General features: G+C 37.0%; 1 protein-coding gene and 1 long non-coding RNA gene across 10 annotated transcripts in view; one reads left to right on the forward strand and one right to left on the reverse strand.

Annotated features, from left to right (window-relative positions):
* The window catches only part of VPS35L (VPS35 endosomal protein sorting factor like), a 57,569-nt gene that overhangs the window by 9,168 nt on the left and 26,077 nt on the right, over positions 1–22,324 (reverse strand). For all 9 annotated transcript variants that reach the window (XM_085237702.1, XM_085237699.1, XM_085237700.1 and 6 more), the window contains 8 exons: positions 21,890–21,970; positions 20,214–20,277; positions 17,887–17,985; positions 16,974–17,051; positions 15,401–15,515; positions 4,990–5,129; positions 3,619–3,784; positions 1,870–1,988 (listed from right to left, as the gene is read on the reverse strand). In XM_085237702.1, the coding sequence (XP_085093828.1) occupies positions 1,870–1,988; positions 3,619–3,784; positions 4,990–5,129; positions 15,401–15,515; positions 16,974–17,051; positions 17,887–17,985; positions 20,214–20,277; positions 21,890–21,970 (862 nt within the window). The remainder of the gene's footprint in view (positions 1–1,869; positions 1,989–3,618; positions 3,785–4,989; positions 5,130–15,400; positions 15,516–16,973; positions 17,052–17,886; positions 17,986–20,213; positions 20,278–21,889; positions 21,971–22,324) is intronic.
* LOC146543282 (uncharacterized) lies at positions 915–22,094 on the forward strand. Its single transcript, XR_014886836.1, has 3 exons — positions 915–1,117; positions 9,518–9,660; positions 21,710–22,094. It is a non-coding gene; the product is annotated as an uncharacterized LOC146543282 (long non-coding RNA).

The following is a 22,324-nucleotide window of genomic DNA, read 5'->3' on the forward strand; positions in this document are numbered from 1 at the left end:
AACCTCACTGAACTGTCCAGAAGTGAGAACTGTACTTCAAGCACTGTAACGCAGATGAAGGATTCTTTAATAATGCAAAAGGACCACACTGAGTTGACAGAAGCAGCATTGCTCTCTTCCAAACCACCGTTTTGGTGAAAGCCTTTTATTGTGAGAAACTACTGTTTTCCTCTGTAGCTTTTAAAGGGAATGAACCAATTAAAACTCAGTATCAAAGGTCTGTTTGTTAAACGTGTGGCCAAGCCGATGAATAATAAAAGGTCACTGACACCAAGGCAATGAAAACACCACAGAGATCCCATGCTAGGTCCCATGTCAGTACCAACAGAGGTCTCAGACAATACTGTCACCTTTATTTCCTCAGCAACAACAGCTTCCTCCGAAAAACATTTATTTTTTACATAATGTTGTGGGGTTTTTTTGTCTAAATCTCTCAGGGACTTTTACACAAAAAGCAAATTAGATGCTCTGTAAGTAAGGATGGACACAGGAATAAATCCAAGACCACAGTGACAAAGGCAGGGCAGGAATTACAGCCATGCTGCTTAGCTTTAAATCCAGTTTTCTACACAACAGATACATCAGAGAAATAACCACCTCTCAAATTAAGCTTGAAAGATGAAAAAAAGCCTTTCAGAAACCACACACCAAGCCATACAAACATCCTCACCCACATACTCTATATAGGATTCAGACATAAGAAATCCCTCATACACGACCCACTGCCCAGAAAACTGATAAAATCTCCTGCCAGCATCTGCTTGGACACCACTAAGCAAAGCGTCTTTTTCTTTCCTGTAGCAGCTCTGAAAAAGAATTGCCATTCACAGTGGTCATGAATACAATGACGTAAAGGCATTTCCAAAGGATGTATTCATCTCACATCTCTATGGTTGCTTAACAAGGGTAAACAATATAGCAAAAGCAGTGAAAGGACTACACTTGTAACAGAGGTCTCCAAACAAGCTACTGGGAAACATGGTATTTTAAAAGTTCCATCAGATAATTATCTCCTGCCTTCTCATCTCAGTCTACAAGCCCACAAGACTGCAGTCAATATTCAATAGCTCAGTAGGAGCAACACAGAAGCTGCTGAGGGGCTCAACCTCAGAAAGAGGTAAGTTAGCAGAATGGTGATTTCACTAATACTGAAAAACACGGGTCACCTGCCCTCCATACACAAACTCTTACGCTGTGTTTCATCTCCCAGACTCTGCAACTCCAATCAGGAAAGCCAATGAAATGTCAAGAGTTTTCTTTACCTCATATTGAGCAAATAAAACAAATATTTAGAGGTTAGAGACAAAACATGTTTTCCCTCCTCCTGCACTTCTCTTTCTATGGCCTGGGATCCAAAACTTGTACAATTTTTTTCCACTGCACTTACCATGAAGTATGAACTCCCATTTTGCTTATTACAGAATGGGACATTTCAGGAAACTAACTTAGCTGGCAAGAAAATATGGTTTATTTACAGAGAAAGGTGACAGCCGATCACCAGTTTGCTAAGGACAATGATTGCATCACGAAGCTTAGCTCATTACAAAGACCTTTTCTTTATAAAGGTAAAAATACATATGTCACACCACATAGAGTGTCATGTTTCCATAACCCAGACTACACCAATATTCAGATTAGATAATTCAAAACTCTTAACCTTCGTTAGGTCTTTCTACCACAAATCTGCATACATGATCAATTAACTTCTTTAAAGAAGTAAAACTAAGTAAAACAAGAAAACTGATTCCCTCTCATTGTAAAGCTCCCAGAACTTCCTAAAAGATCAAACCTGGCCAAGAAGGCGGTCCATTTACTCAATTCCAAAGTAATTTTGGCTTTGCATTTAATCCAGTTAAAGTATGGACATACCTCTTCCTTTCCAAGGGTTTTGAGATGATCCAGAATCTGTGCTATTACTGTTTCACACAGTTTACTGATTTCAGACAGGAACTTGGAGTCTCCACCATACAGAGTATCATTGGAATCCACTGCAGAGATGAAGTGAAGATTAGGCCTATCTCAAGAGTTATGAGTTCGTTTGCTACTGAAAACACCAGCAATTTATAGAAGACCAGATCTTATAAAATGACTTTCCTTCACTAAGCAAGTGAAATAATCTTGTTTAAATTGGTTGCCTACTATGTCCTCTTGATTCTAAGAATTTAATACTTGAAAAGAATCTCCTAGACTAAAACCACTCCTATATTCCTGGATGCAGCCAGATCCAAAAATACCTGCTAGACTCAAACACTAGGGAAGAAAATAGTATCAGTGTTCACATTTTCCTTGTTAGAAAAGCTTGGTCATCGTTTTTAATGGCAGCAGGCCTTGGCCAAAGTTTGTATTTTACTTGGTGCAAACAAGATTTTCAATGGAAAATGCATTTTAAAAATAATGCTCTTTCCCAAAGTAAAATCTTATTTGCTGGAAAGAAATCCAGAAAGCACATTTTTAATTTCTGAGACCTTGAAAGGTTGTAGGTTGTGTTTTGTTTGTTTTTTTTTTGTTTGTTTGTTTTCTGTTTTTTTGTTTTTTTTTTAAGTTTCTAGAACTTACAGAACTGATACTTCTGGCCTCATTTATTTATACTGCTCTAAGACAAAAGGTTATAAGAAATTTGTAAACTTAACTATACTCTGGGTAAAGCAGAGATCACATAAGCAGAAGTTTATCCTTTGCTCTCAGGTAAACTTCATTTTAAGAAGTTAAGATATGAGATCTGCCTAGAAAAGAACCATTGTCCAACTGCATGGAGAAATCACTAGTTCATAGTCCCAAGTCTCTCTCTGTTGAAATATAATTAAATATATTATATTGGGTTTATGCAGTTATTTTGCACATATAAAAATCTAACGAAAGCAAAAGCAGGTAAACCACAGTTCCACAAGAAATCTGAACAGGAAGTTTACTGCAGAGCAGTTATTCAACTGAGATCCAGCTTCTATGCTGCTGACTGCAAAAGATACACTTGTGGTTGGTAACTGACAGACTGCTGCAGAAAGGATGCCAGCCTGCCTCCACCTGAAAGCCCTGTGCAACCAAAAGGGAACTCTGAACTATCTTGGTCTCTCATAGTGACTAACCTTGCTTGTATTCTTTGAAAGAATTAATTGTCACTGTATCTCAATTTGGGGACCTCTCTATGAAAACTCTCAACACTAGAGCCATCAAAATATCATGCTATTACAGAAAGACCACAGACACTTAAAAAAAAAAGATCTGTAGAATATTTTCCAGCTATTCTGAAGATTTTTTTTTTATAAGCTATTACAATTGCCAAAGCTGAAAACTTGCCTTCAAAGCAGCAAATGTATTATTTAAATAATGAAAACCATTATTTAAACCAGGCATTATATTCTTAGAATTGGTGTTAATGAGTGTGAATCAGTGATGAGTATAAATCAGGTTGCTACTTCAGACACAAAAAGCCCATAAATGTAAAATTCTAATACCAGATTCATGTCTATTTACTAGATATCTGCTTGGCAGTCACCTCCTGGGATCATTTTAATCCACAATACATGAACCTGGATAGGAAAATTGGGTAACACTGAAATCACTCATTTCATAGGTATAGGAATACTGCAAATTGCATGATGGAAAAGACAAACATATTACCTTTATCTACATGGTAGATATATGTTTCTTGAGTCATTGCAGACAGCAGGTGCAAAACATTAGTGTAAATCCTGACTTTGTCATCGCTGTTATCCTCCCAGGTATAATCCTGGATCACATTTAGTAATCCTCGCACAAGAAACAACACTCCTTGTTCTGGATGGTCCTGCAGAAGAGAAAATAATCAGCCAAAAAAAAAACCAAACACCCAGACCAAACCTCCAACCGATCCCAAAATAAAATGAAGATTATTATGAGTCATTTGGTGGTTTGAAGTCATAGTGTTAACTCCATGTGAGCAAAAACCACAATACAAACAAAACCGGCAACTCCTCCCCTGAAGTATGCTTTCAGAAAATCCTTTTAGAAATCTTCCCCATTTTGAGAACTCATAGTCCAATTGCCAGGAGTTGGACACAGTGATACTTATGGGTCGCTTCCAACTTGGGATATTTTATGATTCTGTGTTCCAGTTTCATTCTAGAATGCTCGTTTTCCCATAATAATAAACATTATCTACACAGCCTCCACAGAGACGCTTTGAAAGGCTTTGTTTTATACTCATGGGGGAGTTATGAAGAATTGTCAGCTTGTTAAAACCCAGGGCCCTAAAATCACCTACTGGGTTGAATTTTTTTAATTCAAATCATGTCAGTAAGAAACAAGTATATTACTCATAATTATGAGTTTTATAAGAACATTTACACTGGGAAGTCAAAGTCACAATCAAGAAACTTTTAATAGGAAAGGAATACAATTACAAAGATGTGCTCTATGTAAGCCATGATTTTTTTGCAGGCAGTTTTAATACTGCACCCAGCTTATTTCAGTTTGTAGCTGGTGCAATGACACCAACATTTGTATGACTAGTTTCAGTCATCTTGGAACCTTTCCAATTGTCTGTACTTTAAAGTAAATAGAAAAAGGAATGGTGGAAGCTAGTTACTGAATCCTATGTCACTGCAAGTTGTTCTTTACTAAATCTGAGAGGTTGGATCTTCTTCCTCTAATCACCTGAGCCATTTTTCTGAGGAGCATCCAGTTCTGACACAGCTTTCCTCAGCATCTTCTGTAGTCAGAGGAGTACAACCACAGTGGCAATGAGCCTTTCCCCTCTAACAAGTTACCACCTCCATGAAACGCATGGCTGAGGAGACTCCTTGCCATTGGAAAAAGCAGCATACACCATTCTAATTATGAGGATTGAAACAGTAACACTATGCTGATTCACCATGTACTTGGTCAGGAAAAAGGAGAATAAAAGAGGAAAGAACTACAATCAGCAGATAGAAAAACGAGTATACACCAGAACACAATGAAAGTTTACATTAAACCAAACATACACTGAACACATACACAAAAAAAACTTACTGGAACAACCAATAATGTGGAAAAGAAGTTACAGAGGAATTCCAAGAGGAAGGCATCAGAAGGTCGCATCTTTCCATCTACACTGATCATTTTTGGCACTTCAGGAACAAGGCTCACTGCAGCTTTGAAAAAAGCATCAGCTACAAAACAAAAACAGAGGTGCTGTATTATCAGTCCAACCGATAAGGCAGTCAAGTCTGTGATCTGATGGTTGCTTGGGGTTTGTTTCAAACAGACTACAAACGGTGATTGTATGCTTATCTGTGAAGAAACTCAAGACTCAGAAGGCAAAATCTGTTAATTCTGATGATGATGTTTGTTTTATTGTTTTTTTTTTTTAAACATTCCTACACTGCTGGAGACATCTGAAATTATCACTCTTCTACTTTACTTAATGACAGGGCATCACTATTTCAAATGCAAGCACAGTAAAAAATATAGATAACAAAAAAAACCATCACAATTCAAAATTAAGGTAAAGAATGGCTTATGACATAAATATAGGGAACCAGAAGGGCAGGGGGATGGTATGCATTAGACCACACAAACTCACACACTAATCCATCCACAAAAGGCTGTTAAAATTCTAAGAAAATACAGCCAACTTCATCTGAGTATTTACTCACCATCATTAAAATATGAACACAGTATTTGAATTATTGCTATTTACAGGCAGCTATTAAGAGATTTTTCATAGTTCTTGGCTATGTCTCTAAGCCTACAAAAAGCAAACACTGGATCAGCTTACTATTAAGTTAATATTCACAAATTAAAAACAGTACCGTTCCTCTTAGCACAAGTAGATGCTCCTCTAGGCTATGAGTTCATTGCAGAAAAAATTCTGACAGCAACATTCTTTTGCACTTTCTTGGCTACATTTCAAAATATCCGAAAGCATCCAAGTTCCATTCAAGTTGTTCAGCCATATAATTTAAAGAATGCTTCAAAGTTGATACTATATTCATCTTTTATTTTACAAGAACGCAGACTGAGGCCATGAAATCAAATTTTAGCAAAGAGGGTTCTTGGCAAAAGACAAGGGGTGTTAGGTGGGAACAGAGATAACCGCTGACAAGCATGCAGTCATTTTCAGGAGTGCAGCTCACAGTGGAAAATTCATTTGAGCACATGAGACTCCAAGCAAATTTGCTAAATATAGTACTATCTGATATCTACTGAAGCTCTTGAAGAATACCAGTGAAACATTTGTTTGGAAATACTGTAATTCTTCTGACTCTTATTTCTTTTCAGCATTTGAGTGCTTGAGTCCTTCTGAACTTTTCAGTACTTGGAACACAGACTCCTTCAGTCAAACCTCATATTTCCTTTTATCTTGCACATTTAATTTGAGGCGAAGGAATGTTTTCTATTTATTTCAAACAACATATTAGTTTACATAGCCAACCCAAAGAAAGGTAAGTGATCTTCCTCTGAGCTTTACTAGAGGAAGGAAAGTAACAGCAGATGTTCATTCTAGCACAAGTAAATGAGTTGGTATCACTTTCACAGCTGTCTGTATAGGGGGAAAAAAAAGTTGTGCCCCACATCACCATATAATCAAAACAAGCGAACAGAAATGAAAAGTCATGTCAAAAAACAGTCTACATACCAAAGTATACGTCTGTGCAGAGTGCACTCTTGCCTTCTGAAGTTATTTCATAAGAACACAACACAATGCAGCATGGTAAACAAAAAAGTGACAGAACAAAGAAGCAGTTGCTTTTTCTATCGAGAAGGATGTTTTACTTAGGTACCTCCAAAGAAGTCCTGGCAAATGAGAAGATGATCACTGAGTATACCTCATCTTTTCTAATTACAAAATGGCTCTTACTCGGGAACTAAAGCACATTCATCCACTTGTAAGAAGCAAAAATAAAGTGAGTTCACATCAGTGCAAAGGTTTTATTGAAGATTTTGCAGAAAAGTAACTCTCCTACAAACACTACCACGCCATTCTTTTGTAGAGAGGTGCCACTGTGCGCATCACATGCTCCAAGTTTGGAGTAGAAGTTCACTTCCAAGGCTGTCACAGAAGTGTTGGCTATTACTAAGTACAAAACAACTACTGGTATTAAATTCTGAATTGCACTGATTATTATTTTATGCAAGAGTGTTTTCTCTACGTCTTTTAAAAGTCCATTTATAAAGCTACTCCTCTAGACATATTTCAAGTTAAAACCATGCACCAACTTTTCCTAGTATCCAGAAGGTGTAAGGAGCCATAATTACCTAAAAGCTATACAGATGCTTTGTTCTTGATTAAAAAGAAAATAGGAAGAAGATGAAATCCTCTTCTGATGAAGCAGGCTGTTTCCTCACCTGCCAAAAGTACAACACTGCTTCTAAAGTGAACCACTTAAGTCGGTTATGTGGACAGCATCACAACAAATTATCCTGATAAAAGTCTTCCCAGGCTGCTGTTAATCTTGTGCACTGCACATGACAAACATCGTGCTTTGCCAAATTTATCCTTTCACAGCAGCTCCTTCTCTTGGATTGTCTGTAACTCCACACATCTTTCCCTTGAGCATACATGCTGACCTTCAGGCCAGGAAAATTAACAGTCTCACCCAAGTCAGAACTTCCAATAATATTCTGCTACAGAAAAAAAAAAAATTAAATTACTGTTCAATGTTTTGCTATGTTCATGGTGGCACCTACACGCATATTCAATTATTTTCTACGGTTTTGTATCTCCATATATTTCCACATATCAATCTTTACAGGCAAAATTTTAACGTACATTATATTTGCTGCATCAGTAGCATGACAATTCATTAAACAATACTAATTAAAGATTTCAGGCAGGCAAAAAAAAATAGGGAGAAACAAAACTAGTAGAGATGGGAAAACAAGCTGAAGCATTCCTTTAAGGCGCAGAAGGGAATAGGTGTGAGATGCCCACACAAATTATTTTTAGTCACAGATACAGTTACAGAAGGCCAAATCCAGCCAAAGGACAAAACCAGGGACCATATGTAGCCTTCTGCATTCCAGATCACCGCCACATCCTACAACACCATTAAGCCCATCCCAGTATTTTCAAAGGTTTTGCTTCCACTTCCGACAGATGTTGGGAACTTAATGAGGCCTTGTACTCTAGTGCAAAAACTAACAGCAAGTAGGTGCAGTTTTTAATTGTTGCTGGCTTTAAGTAAACTAATGCATGGCTATTTTAATAACCAAGCTCTGCAGACATTTAAAACTCTTTTCTCTTTACAACGTCAGTGAGGTCGCCGTGAGAAATGTGCCACATAATGGAAGTGTGCTTTGCCCTTGAGTTATTGATTTACTGAACACTCCCAGTCCTAAAACTATCTAAACACCACTCTCTACAAACTACAAAGATTTTGAAATAACAAAGACAAAATAAGAAAACAACCGTACTGCGGTTTGGTGAACTGCAGTGCATTATGTGAAGCCATATTATCAGTTAACCACACAAAGATGTAATTACGTGACTAGCACGTTGCTACTGCAAGTCCTTGACACTCCTGGACAAAGGCACATTGAGGTATAAGTAGAAGGCAAAATACATACAGAGAGATCAGACATTATGACAAAGAACAATGGATGAAAGATTTTTTTTTATCCTGAAGCTGTAGTTAGTAAACACACACAAAAGCAGATTAAAAAAAATCATAACTAGGAATTTAGAGGGGCAGGCTGGAATTTGAAGTAATCTTTAAATACAAAGGAAGAATACTATCAACAACTTTTAAAGAGAAATGCATTAGTTAAAGACCAAACCAAACCAAAGCAACATGACTCAAGAGTCACTATAAACTTTGCAGAGAAAGTAATTCTTCAAATCTCTGAAGTTTTCCAAAAAAAAAAAAAAAAAAAAAAACCCCAAACCTGCCAATCTCCATTCAGTGATCCAACCAATGCAAATTCTTAGATTTTTTACATAGCTTTTAACAATGTATTTCATATAAAAGACTCAAAAATAAATGAAAAGCCAACCTAAGCTAACAAAACATAAGAAGGAAAGTCCTCCTGAGGATGCCAAACCTATACAAGTATGGAATGGATGGGGAAAAGAGCATGACTAAGACAAGTTCTCACAGAGAAGTGAAACGACCACTGCGTTCCTTTAGGCTTTGCAGAAAGATGTGTCCTCCCAGTGAGCAGGGCTCAACAGTGAAGAGGTGACAAAGAGTGCTCTGGAGCATGACTACAAAGAGCTTCTGGTGGAGCTCATGATTCTGAGCAGTAAAACAGCAGACAAAATCTAGTATTAGTAAAGCCTGTGGGGAAGGAAACAGGAAAACAGCATTGCTGTAGCTACAGGAAGATCAGCTCTAAATAAGCTATTTACACTCACATAAAATTTTGGAGTCATTATGGTTGCTTTCCTGAAAAATACACCCTAAACAGCTGCCAAGAAGGCAAGTAATCGGCCATTAATGGAAAAATTGAAGTGTCACTGTGTCATTTATGTTTATCATAGTTGTTTATGTATGATGTCCTTCTCTACCCAGAACACAGTCCTGACCTCCTGATTTCCTTCTCTTTATCCTTTCAGATTAAAAAGGTGCTGAGATATGAGTTTATTTCCTTATCAGAACAGACCCATACTGACACAGGTTCTTTAGGAACTTATCAACTCCAACAGATGGAATAAGAAAAAGCCTGAAGATGACTGAAATTTTCACAATACCACAGCAGGTAAGCTGCACACACATTTCAAGGCAATACAAAACGTTGGAGTTTTTGTTAATAGTTATATAATACTATTGAGAAAACACGATGAAGCATAATTAGAACAACTGAAAATTACTTACTCAATATTCCATGCTACACTTTTCCAAAGCATGGCTGAAGCCTAGCAGAATTAGAGAACATTCTCTGAAGTAGAACAAGAATTAATTTTGCAATCTGCTTGTTACATCTAAAAGCCAGAGCAATGGATATTTAGAGCACGTTAAGCATTGGGTATGCTTCAGAATTAAGATCTGCATTTGCTAAACCTATTGACTGGCACCAGTTGATTGTGAGAACAGACTTTCTGCGTTCAATAAATTTTTGTTTGACAACATTAAGTTTGAAATAAGTCATGAAGAATCAGTTTAATTACATTATTCACTCAGCATATTACTTCTGAAGTGTGGCAAGGGTTTCACAGCCTTTGAAATGAAAGCACTGCTCAACAAACGTTACCAGCAAGCTGCATCATCCATATCCACCTGCTGAATGCTGTGACCAACAGCTGGAATCATGCTGTCTTCTCTTTGACAGACAAAAGCAGTAATTCCACAGGGAGGAAATACATGCAATTAAAATAATACCCATGTCTCAAAATCCAGAAGAGTGACACAATGAAGCATGCATTTAATCTCAATTTAGTCAAGCACTCCCTATGACAGAAAGCATGACTGATGAGAATTCATAATGCCAGGTTGGCAGCATGCCCCTCCAAAGCACTGGTGTGTGACTTATTTAAAGGAAAAAAGCACAGGGTGCCCTTAATTGGTTCTCCAGAGATACAAGCAAGAAATCTAGGACAAAAATCGTTGAAAATGATCTATTAATTTTATTTTAAAAAAACTCTTTGAGAGCTGTAGGCAAAGGAAACAGTATTCATATTTCATACATTCTAAACAGCACACCTGGACAGACATCCACCTGACTGAAGACTCACTGTACTAGACAGACCTCAAAACAAAGTTCAGTACAATCTAAGAACATATCAGAAAGCTAATTCTGTTTCCCTGCTCCCTCTATATAGTTCTTTCGCACATTTGTTCTAGGTTGTCAGTGCAGAAAGAGCAGGCATACAAGAGGCAGAGCCACTTGGAAGGCTCAGTGAAGACAAGACGATTTATTTTTTCCTCTTTGAAGGTGAAGAATTATCAGAAATTCTGGCATGGAATCTGTATCTTCTGTAACAATATTTCTACCCATGGACCATATGAAAGAAACTGAATTGAAGCCGACGTTTTCACCAGGATTCTGTAACATTTTCATATGCATTTAATGCACAGAAATATTACAAACTAGGTCTGTATTAAGAAAAATTCCTTGCATTTGTGCAGCTAAGAATTTTTTTTTTTTTTTTTTTTACTATTTCTTCCCAGCTGTATGTCAATCTAAGACTGTGCCTTCCTCCCTACAGAACTGGAGAACTGATCCAAAATGAAAATAAGGCTATTTTTCTCTGCTAGGTTAGTTTTTAATTTCAGTACTTTCCCCACAATAGTTCCATAGAACACATTAAGTTTAAAAAAAAAAAAAAAAATCTCTATGTACTTTTTGAGCCTCTCTCTCCAAACCATGCAATGACTTTTCTCATTTTAGATTCTCTCCTGTCTTGTCAGAGCCCAAGCTCTGAATACTAACAGCTGCTTACTAGCTCCATTTGTTGTTATTATTAGCCTTTACACACTTACAAATTCACATTTCTGTTCCAATTATGCCATATTAAAGAAAATCTATTGCAAGAAAAATGACAATTACAATTCTAGTACGTAACTACTTGGGTGAGTTCAACCAGTTACTTGGACATGGCAAATCCCAGTAGGCAACTCTGTGATCTGCAAGAGGGAAATGGAAGAATCCGATACCAGCACTGGGAGTGTTACTACGGCCCCTCGGTACCAAGAGTGAGGCACACGGACTCCTGCACTTGGAAGCAGGTCAGCTGTGGCTCTCCAATTGTTGGTAACTGATCAGTGTGAGCCCCACTTTAGCCAATGTTGTTTACTGCTGACTTGCACATCCTCTCTATTAAAAAAAAAGTCTTTTTAACTCCCCTTACCTAGCTCAGCAGGCAATTTTACTCTCTTTTTTTTTTTTTTTTTGCATTAGATATATTGACAATTTAGAAAAATCATCCTATTACCAACAGAAATGCATCCTGTCAAGTCCAATTTAATAACATATTTAAGTGAAAACTCAACCCACTAGAAGAGCTAAACTCACTGTAAGGTTTTTAAAGTTAAAAAGAAATCCAAGAATAGAAACTGCAAAACGCAGCAGCTGTAATCTTGAAAGGAAAACTACATGGACAAACACATGTCCCACTACCAACTGAACCATCGGATCACGTGCTGTACTTTTCAGTTTTATATTTAAGATTATAAACAGGAGGGAAATCAACTTTTCAGATGGATAGATAGATAGTGATAGGACAAGGGGGAATGGTTTTAAACTAAATGAGGGGAGATTTAGGTTTTGATATCAGGAAGAAGTTTTTCAGTGAGAGTGGTGCAGTGCTGGCTCTGCTGCCCAGAGATACTGAGGATGCCCCATCCCTGGAGGTGCCAGGCTGGATGGGCCCTGTGTGACCTGATCTAGTCCTGAGCTTGTGGTTGGCAGCCCTGCCTGCAGCTCAGGGTGGAATCTGATGATCCTCGAGGTCCCTTTCAACCCAAGCCATCCTGTCACTCTGATTTCACATCCTAGTCTAATACTATCATTAGCTGCACACTCTTAAGTCTTCATGCTGCGTTGATTTTGATAGGTGCATATTGGGAATCAGTTAACTGACTGGATTTGAATTTGTTTTTATGAATTAATCATTACTCCTTACACACACAAAACACATTCAGTTGAGACAGACTAAACTGCATTAAAAGTAACTTTCAAGAATGTTTTATCTGAATGCTTTTTCTGACTACAATAGAGCAGAATATGCAAAGACAGATCACAGAAATGTCCACAGACTGGTGCCACTGTTGCCTGTTTAACAAATGCTAAATTACTCATGCAAATGAGATGTCTCTGAAAAAAAATGACACTCAAAAGAACTTTTCTGAGGAAGCAAACAAGTGCTTAACTGTAAAACCTTGCTAAATGAATCAATCTGCTTGTGGGTCTAAAATTCAGAAGAATGGTTAATGAACTTTATGAACTTTAGAGATTGACTTCATAATACTTTGCATGCACCTGCTGCCTTAAAAGATTTCAGAACAGAGATGCTTGCTCATTGTTTAGTGAGAGCACAGTGCTCCCACTCTCACAGCTGTGCACATTTATCACCTCTTCACACTGAAAAGAAAGGACAGCTGCTGGTGGCCACAAGCCTGTCAGACAAGACTTGGATCCTAAAAATAGTGGAAAAGCAGTTTAGAAATTGAAGAATTATTAAATCACAGAGTTGGTCTCAGCAGCAGCAGAGCAGAGTTCTCAAGGACTTTATATGACAGAAACAAAATTTCCAACAAAAGATGCACTGCACCACAGTGACGACAACAAAAACTGGTACAAATGATAGGGTAAGCTGCTCCGTTAGGGTAAGCTCTACAGGAAAAAGAAAAAGTCTATTTTTGGTTAACTCAGTTATGTACAAAGAAACTGCAAAAATAGTATTTTCACAACAACCAACTTTGCAGATCTTTTATTTGCACAGCATTCTTGAACACAACAGGCAGCTTTGCCCTAAATCCCTCTCCTTTGCTCCATGGGCAGCATCACATTCAAAACAAAGAAATACAGCCATCATCCTGTACTAAAAAATCCTAATCAGCATCCTAAGTCAGCTTTTTTGTGCAGCTGGAACTTACTGGTAAATGCAGAGCTTGGAGAACATCAAACTGAAAAGGAAACCCAAGTAAGTGAATGAAAAGATAGATTTCCCTTTTATTCCTCCAACATGGCAGAAATCAGGCTGCGTAATGAATCCCAGCTCTGACTCCCTGTAAACAAGAATTTATTCCCGACAGCAGTATGAAAAGGCTATCACAGAGGTTTCTACTGCAGAACCCATGCCCAGTTCTGATGCATCTCCTTACATGAAAATCTATCCTTTTCAATATTCTGCAATCATCTGACTGCTGGCAAGTTAAACTTACTTGGAATTGCTTTCCCCTTACTTCCTGTAGATAAAGCCTTTCCAAAGGTTTCACCTACGACTTTTGTGGCAGAGTGCACACAAAAAGAAACCCAGCTACAATTTCAGTTTTACTGTGTTGATACATTCCTGTGGCAAACAAGAACCTTTTGTAACCCAAAGCAACCACAGCTCAGTCACCCAGTTGGTCTATGTTGCTTTTCTTCAAAAGAATGCATGATTGACCTTCACTTCAGTAGCCATAAATATTCCCAAGAGGCTGACCAGCATGATCTTACCCAGCTCACTGTAGTACAGTAAGGCAGGGTGAGCAAAACTCACTGCCAGGCGAGCCATCACACATTGGTTATAACCGGGACAACCTGCTACTGAACACCAACAGTAAAATACAAACTCTGAGTGCCAAAATTGCCTGTTCAGTGTCAAATTCAAGTGGGAAAAATCAACTGTAGCTTCTAGAAAATATACTATATTTTTATTTTCACGCACACAGTTCTACCTGAATTTTAAATATTCATTGCAAGAGCCCTAACAACAAAACACGGTAGCTGGAAGTACAGAATGAATCAAGTTTAGAACGCACAAGACATATGGCTGTAGTTATCATAGGTTAAAACCATCAAACAAAAACATTTATAACGGTCTCAGAAGAAAGCGGAGATAAACCAAAGAACTAACAGACACAAGAAAGGATGTTGCCAACTAATCCCATTTACTACTTTCACTTTCATACTGAAAATATGTATATGAAAATGCATTTACCATTTTAGAGTTGACATTCAGAGTTAGTATTAGAACTGCAAAATAAAGTAGAATGACAGCATTTCAAGAAGAAAAGATACTGCAGACAGTTAAAGTTAGGAGACTTTCAGAATAGGTAACTGTCTTAATTTGCAGCATGAACGTGAACAAGATCACAATTAAGTGGTGATATAGATGTATTGCTCATATAAACTTGCTGATGTAGCTACAATTTATTTTTTTTTTCCTACAGATCACTTTTTGTTAGTATTTCAAATTACTTAAGACTGAACCAACAGGAGGAAAATCTGTACTCAGGCTCCATTTCAATTACTAATTCAGATTTAAGAAAATATATGTTTAATTTTTTTACATTATCCAAATAGCGTCACATACTCTTAGGTAAGCAAAGCAGAAGAGATAAACAAGTTTCTGGTGTCACTGGCTTAAGTTTTAAGTCTTTTCCAGCTTTTTCCTAGACTTTGTCAGCCGCTGTGCTGTTAACAGATTAACTACTTCCTTCTTTTGCAGTTATGTTCAAGCATACTATTTGCGATTGGAGTACTTGGACAATCATGCAAGAAAACATTCCATAGTTTTCCTAATTTCAGAGTTATTTCATTCAGGACCAGCCCACCTCATACCCACAAGTATGTAAATAGAATCAGTAATCAGTTGCCCCAGTCATTCACCCCACAGGATTAGTGACGGAACTAAAAAGTTGCTTCAATATGACATGCTTCCGTTGTTACAGTATGTAAAACAGACTTGTAATTACATCTGCTATATACTTGTATGACTTATAATCTCAATGAAGTTATTATTCAAATACTTCTGAAATAGGAGAATCTTTAAGTAAACAAACTCCTCCCTTACCTTGTGAAAGGCACTGATTTGCCAGAGCAACCTGTCCAGAGTGCAGATACAAATTAAGACGTGTAAAGATACTGCTCAGAGATGGAATTGTAATGAAGCAGAAGGCAACACAAGCCTAAAGCAAAGTAAAAACAAACAAACAAACAAAAAAAAAACTGAAGAAAATTCTTAACTCAAGAGTTACAGCAATCATTTCTGATTTCATATGTGATTAGGAATGCATACCTGTCAATAGGTTTAATGAAAGATTTTGAATAAGAATTAGGTATTATGTGAAGTCCAAAATTTGTATCTCTCATTATTATTTCAATAATTATAACAATATTTGTTACTATTTACTGTAATTACCAATAGATTACATTCAATCTATGACTCTAACTCAAATAGCCCTTCTCAAGTAACCAGGTTTTGGTCTGGAGCTGATTTTTTTCATTAGCATTTTGTGCTTTTATTAGATGTAAGGTGCTCAGGGGCAAGCCATGTATCAAACTGCTTATAGCAACGGCGCTGTGCACGACTGGGAGGAATGAGAACTAGCATGGCATGCTGCTGATTTAGACCAACTGGAGCAGCCCAAATGTCTGGCTGGGAAGCACTCATTCCATCTATACACAAGCTGCCACCTTAGCTACTTCCCTGTCCAGGACCCCAAGTGCAGGTCCATTAATGAAAACTCATTCATTAATAACAACTTACTCCTTCACAGCACATAAAGAAGCACCTGATCTTTGTTGCTATGTTTCAGGTGAGAAGACTAGAACAAAAAGAACCTGAAGAGTTTGAGAGTATTTCAAAACTCTTCAGGCTATCCTTGTAGAGACTTGGAAACATTAAAGCCAAAGGGAGTTCTTTATTTGAAATTCAAGCACTGTCTTCATAGACTCATAGAATGATTTGGGTTGGAAGAGATCTTTAAGGATCATCTAGCTCCAACATTCTTCTGAAGCAGAGATCAGGTTACTCAAAGTTCCTCTCAAACTGAATGTGGAGACTTCCAAGGGTGGAGCATCCACAGCTTCTCTGGACAACCCATGCCAGTGCCTCACCATCCACAATAAAGATTTTCTTTCTTACCTCTAATCTAAATTTACCCTTTTTACTTTAAAACCATTACCCATTATCCCATCAATTACAGGCCCTGATAAAAAGTCTCTCTCCATCTTTCTTATAAGGCCCTTTTAAACACTGAAAGGCTCTATGAGATGGAAATTTGAACTTATTATTTTTCCTGTCTCCCATTCTCTGTGTGACTGAGTTACACATAAATTAAATGCTTTATTTCAAATACAATATGAAAAGCTTTCTAGAATGAACATGAGCACTTCTTCTGGGGATAGAGACAGTGTTGTCCTTTCTTGACACAAAGCTGTCAGTGGATGCTTTGCATCTATATTTTCTTAAACAGCAGCATTTGCTTTTAGAGATTAAGGATCAGTGGCACCAAGAGATAATAAGATTACAAACAGAATAAAAAAATAACACACTGCTTTTGCAAAAACTGTAAACTTCGGTGGCAGCAGATATTACTACCTGCTTAGAAAACAGGCTCAAAACATATTAGACTCTTACCTACCCTGACAAACGCAGCAGTCTTTCTAGAATGATTTCCTCTCATCACCTTTCTTGTCTCCATTGCTAGTTGGTTCACAGACTACACGGACACAAAAAAAGCAAAACATTAAGAAACGTGCAGCTTTCTTAGGTCACTTGCAAATAACGAACTGCATGGTTTACTGCATGCTGTTAGAGAAGAGAAACTGTCAAAAAGAATTCAGGTATGGTCTGCCTTCACTGTATTATTTAGTTTTTACTCTCTCCCCACTTGGAGAATTTTAATCACTGATTCTTTAAGTAAATATGATTCTGGAGGTCTGTCAATGTAGGGTTTTCAATTAATTCAAGGCTTGAAACTATCTCTTGTTTCCCAGCTAAAGCAGTGGCATCACCTCTTTTCTAAGCTAGAAATCACATACAAGTCACTAAAAAACAAGACCAAAAAAGCAGGATTTAAAAGGAGATATGATGTAGTATATCACACAAAGGAATCAGTTGCACCAAATGCTCATCTGTCATACCACTGTATACAGAAAAGCAACTAAGCTTCCCAATTACAGCAGGATTCTGTCCATGTCTGCAGATCAGACACAGTCTAACCACTGCTATGTAGAGGATTACATAAGAGAGAGCCCAAATTCCACATATATAAAAGTACTATTTATGGCACTTTGGCCTTGAAATCTCTCCCAGTATAACTAGTTTTCTTTGTTGCTCTGATATCTATCATGCACCAGGACCTCAGAGTCAAGCAAGAACTTCGGAGAGTTTTGGATGATAAAAATGAAAGATGAGATCAAAGTCTACTTTTAAAACACCTGATGTAAGGTCTTTAATCATTTTGATACTGACCAATAATAGGGAAATAGGGAATGGGAGAACTGCAAGTATATCCCCATCTATTAAGCTAATGTAGATAAATTATAGCTTACATGAATTAGCTGGACTAAAACAGGCTCCAGATTGCAAAACATAGACCTAGCTTCAACATAGAAACTCAGCTGCTGTTCAAAGTCACGACCGAATGAAACCTATAAAGGAAACACACACAAAAAAAACATTTTACTGTTGTACAAACATTTAACTGCTTCCCAATAATTAAACTTCAGAAAAACCTGAATGTTGTTTTTTTTGTTGTTGTTGTTTGTATACATTCCACTATTTTGCAAACCAAAAAATTATTCAAGAAAACAAAATTTCCTAGATTCACGAGGAGTACTTTCAAAACTGGCAGAACACCTGATACTATGGAACTGGGAGACACAGGCTTGGTAAAAAAACAAACAAAACAAATCCAGGAGTACATCTGTACTCAGGTTCCTAATTCCCATTTACATAGTGGGCCTTCAGGAAAAGTTATTTTTCTAACTAGGTATAGCAACAAAGTAATGGCAGGAAATAAATAAAAAACAATTCCGACTTGAGGATGCTCTACTTCTAACCCTCTGGATTTTAAAACCAAGCACTGTCAGCTGGAGTGTCTGAGCTGTCAATCAAAAGCACAGCAAGAGAAAGTTTCCAGGCAGTCTATATTTATGGATACAACTATTCTATTTTATTTTTTTTTCCCTAAGAGTCATGGCTGCATTATATTTTATTTCTCAAGTCACACACAAAATAAATTTTTAGAGAATTGAAGGAAAATTACATTTAATTCACACAATGAAAGATCAAAAGAACCACACCAGAAAACAAAAGATTGCTTCTAATGTTACAGACCCAACTGCCTTGCTTGTGTTTATGCAACTGCTCACTCTGCCCTACCCTTAAGAAAACTGAATATCTTAATGTTCAGTTTAAAAATTGGAACTAATAATTTGCTACTCTGGGACTTTTTTTTTTTTTTTTTTTTTTTAAAAAAAAACCTCTCCCAATCAGATCTATAAAGACACATCAAGTATTCTTCAGTGTGTGAAATCTTCCTAAGGGAAATTATATGTAGGTTGCTGCAAAAGTATTGCTTCCTATTTATCCCAATGCAAACTACAGCAAATACAGAGAACACAATAACACCATTTGACAGAGCAAATTCTCAGCTACAAAACACTCTCTTTCCAACACAGTCACCACCACTAGCTCTGCAATTTTCACCAGCAGTGAACAAGAGCTGCATGCCACGCTCATACAAACCTGCACCAGCGGAGGTGAACTGCTGTCTCCACTGCTGAAATGCACTCCTGATTGTGCCAGCACCCACTGTTTGGTCTCTGTCAACATTCACCAGCGTCCAAGAATGTCAGTGGGTGCCATTTTTACTGCATGGAGGAATTCAGCGACACATCCTTGCTCCATACACACTCTCACATCAGACACAGCTCTGTCAGACTGTCCTTCTGCTGCTGTCTGTTACACACCAGTCAAATGTAATGGAGTGGAGGCAGGAAGGTTCAACCTCAGCTGCCAACCCACCAACATTCACCTCTGACATTGTGGGCCAACACAATGAAATAGGAGCCAATACTTTTGAAGCAGCCCTTGTATATTATTCTGCATGAAAACCTTAATAAAAATACTTTAAACATCACACTATAGAGCTAAATACTACAGCTGAAGAGAGTAAGCAACAAGCCGGAGATACATTTGTAGAATTAAAACAAAGAACGAGGACAAGCAGAGACAAAGCCTGCCAGTTATGATGATGTGAAAGAAAAGCCAAGCACTGAAGGCACCTGTGTAGAGAATACCAAGAGAAGAACTTAAAAGACCTCTGTAAAAAAAACAAACAAATGAAAAAACCCAACATCACAAACACAGGGGACGAGATACAACTTAAATCTATTTACTAAAAGGGAGAGAGGGACTAAAAATTAATTTAATAACAACAACTGGAGTTTTTGTGGGGCAACTAATGATAGAAGATATCTTATTCCTAATAATAAAATGATCCCATTTAGTTATGGGAAGGGGAATTTCATTTGCATAGAAGTGATTTCTGTGATCATCTCTCTAAAGCTGCAGTATAAAAAGTTAATTACTATTAAACTTATAAATACTCAATATGTTTTACACAAGCAGAAAACAGCAGAAAAATATGATTAAATACACATGTACAGTTTAACCATACCACACCATCCCAGTTTCAACACTGCATTATATTTCTTTCAACACTTGCATACTCAATAAAATACACTGGTTCAGGTTTTCAGCAGCCTTAAGCAAGTCATGTACCACCTCTAATTCTGGCACATGGGCACCTGTTTCCCATGAAAATCCCAGCTATAAAGGTACACCCCAACAGTTGCATACAACTGCCACTCACCATTTTTATGAATCCATTTATCAAAGCTGCTAACAATCTTTTCTCATCCTCAAGCGTCAGAGCACTGAAACAGAAGATTTACATGGCAAATTCTTGAATATTGCTTAACAACTTATTTATCTGTAGGAGTTAAAATGTTACATACTAACTTTATGTCTACATAAAATATTTATTGCATGCTAAGACTACTAACCTAGTAATTTCAGTTATAAAACAAAGGAAATAATCTTAATATGAATGTCATGAAGTCAACCTTGCACTGAATTCCAAATTTTATGGAAATACAAAAATTGCTAAAAGTCTCTTTAGATTTTACAGAACCTTAGATCTAGTATGAAGACAAGAAAGCTCGATGTTCTTAACTGGAGCAAGTAAGAAAATGGCTTAAGTCTTGTGTTACAACCTGAGAACTTAAAAGGGAATTGATTATAGAAAAGCAATAAGTAAACCTATTTTTTAAAAGCAAAATCATCCTATTTATGGGAGAAAACTTTTTGAATACACACTGAATAGTGTATAATAATGTATTTAAGAGACAACACTACCTTGTCTTTTTTTTTTTAAAATCCTGCTACACTATTTAAAAATTGTCATTAACATCTTGTTACTAAAACAGAAAGGCAGCTCTTTACGAACTAGACTGATACATAAAAACTTTATTTTCAAGATTGTCATTGATATCAATTCTATTTCAAATAAGATTTGAAATAAATTCACATCATGTGAAAATCCAGCAAGTCAAATCTGTTTTACTGAAAACAGATAAACAAACAGTTAAATAACAATTAACTACTACAATTTAATCCCTGTATTATGTACTCAGCTCCAACTTTGACCTTTAGTTATCAATTTCCATTTACCAATAGCTCAGACACCAGATGGGAAGAGGACAGTAGTTTTATTATATAAATTCTGTAAAAGCAGAAGATAATCATGCTGAGATTTTCTTTATTAGGGCTTTGCCAATCAAAAGAGACAACTCTGAGAGGATCACAAGAGTTGTAATGGGATCGCCAGGTCAATTATAGGTTTCCAGTTCAATACTAAATCAAAATGCTACCAGTCTGAAGGCTGTCATCCTCCAACAACTGTTACTGTGTCAGTGAGCCCTACAGCCCTCAGTGGCCCAGCCAGTGAGGCCTGGGACTTTACTGAACCAGGATGTGGAAAAAAAGAGAGTTACTTCAAAATAGTTAGAAATATGATGCTTTGCTGATATTTCTACGGATCATCCAGGAGTCCTTTTGAAGATTTCACAACCCTTGGTTATGACTGAAAGTGGCCAAAATAAAAGGATCAATTAAGGATGGCAATCTGTGTTTTAATGTCCACATATTCATTTAAAGCCCATAAATAGTTTATTATTCACTGTAACTCAAAGCTGACATTGGTTTAATTGCCAAGAATATCTTTAATTGTATTTTAAGTGCCTTTCTTAGACAAACCTACAAAATTGCTGCTGCTTTCCTTTTAAAATTCTGTTTCTCTCTCTCTAGATACGTAAAGCACTAATTAAAGAACAGTATGTGCTTCCACTTCATTGTACAGCTCTTCCCTCACCACTAACTGGATTCATGCCTCAATCCATCATGAAACACTCTCAGATGAGCAAGGCTGTACACCAAGGAGCCGAACTTTGTGTAAGCAGTTATTAGAAAGAGTAAAGTTAATCTTACTTCACAGAGTCATGCATCGTCTTGCAGATATGCAGAAGAGCATTGAGTATAACAGGGTCCTTTGTAGATTCCTGCTGATGCCTATAAAGTGTTTTAGAAAAAGCAATGAGAAATCCTGCATTGTCAAGATGCAAAACAGTGAATAGAGCAACATATATTTAATGAGCAATTCCTACCATCAGGGCTGTAAGACATTAAGAATGTACAAGAGTTACAAAATATTAAAAAAAAAAAAAAAAAACACCACTTTTGAATGTGCTAAGATGCCCTTCTATGAAAAAATAGAAACTTGTTTCTCTTAGTGGATTATCATCATTTAGCATCTGCTTGCAATTCTGTAATCTAAAGCAAAAAGGTAATACAGAAAAAGCTGTTTCCAAGAACCTATTAATTGAAAGGAACCATCTGATTTCTATAATATCTGAGCATGAAACC

The sequence above is a fragment of the Meleagris gallopavo genome, chromosome 16 (assembly GCF_905368555.1).
Source record: "Meleagris gallopavo chromosome 16, MGAL_WU_HG_1.1, whole genome shotgun sequence".
Lineage (NCBI taxonomy): Eukaryota > Metazoa > Chordata > Aves > Galliformes > Phasianidae > Meleagris > Meleagris gallopavo.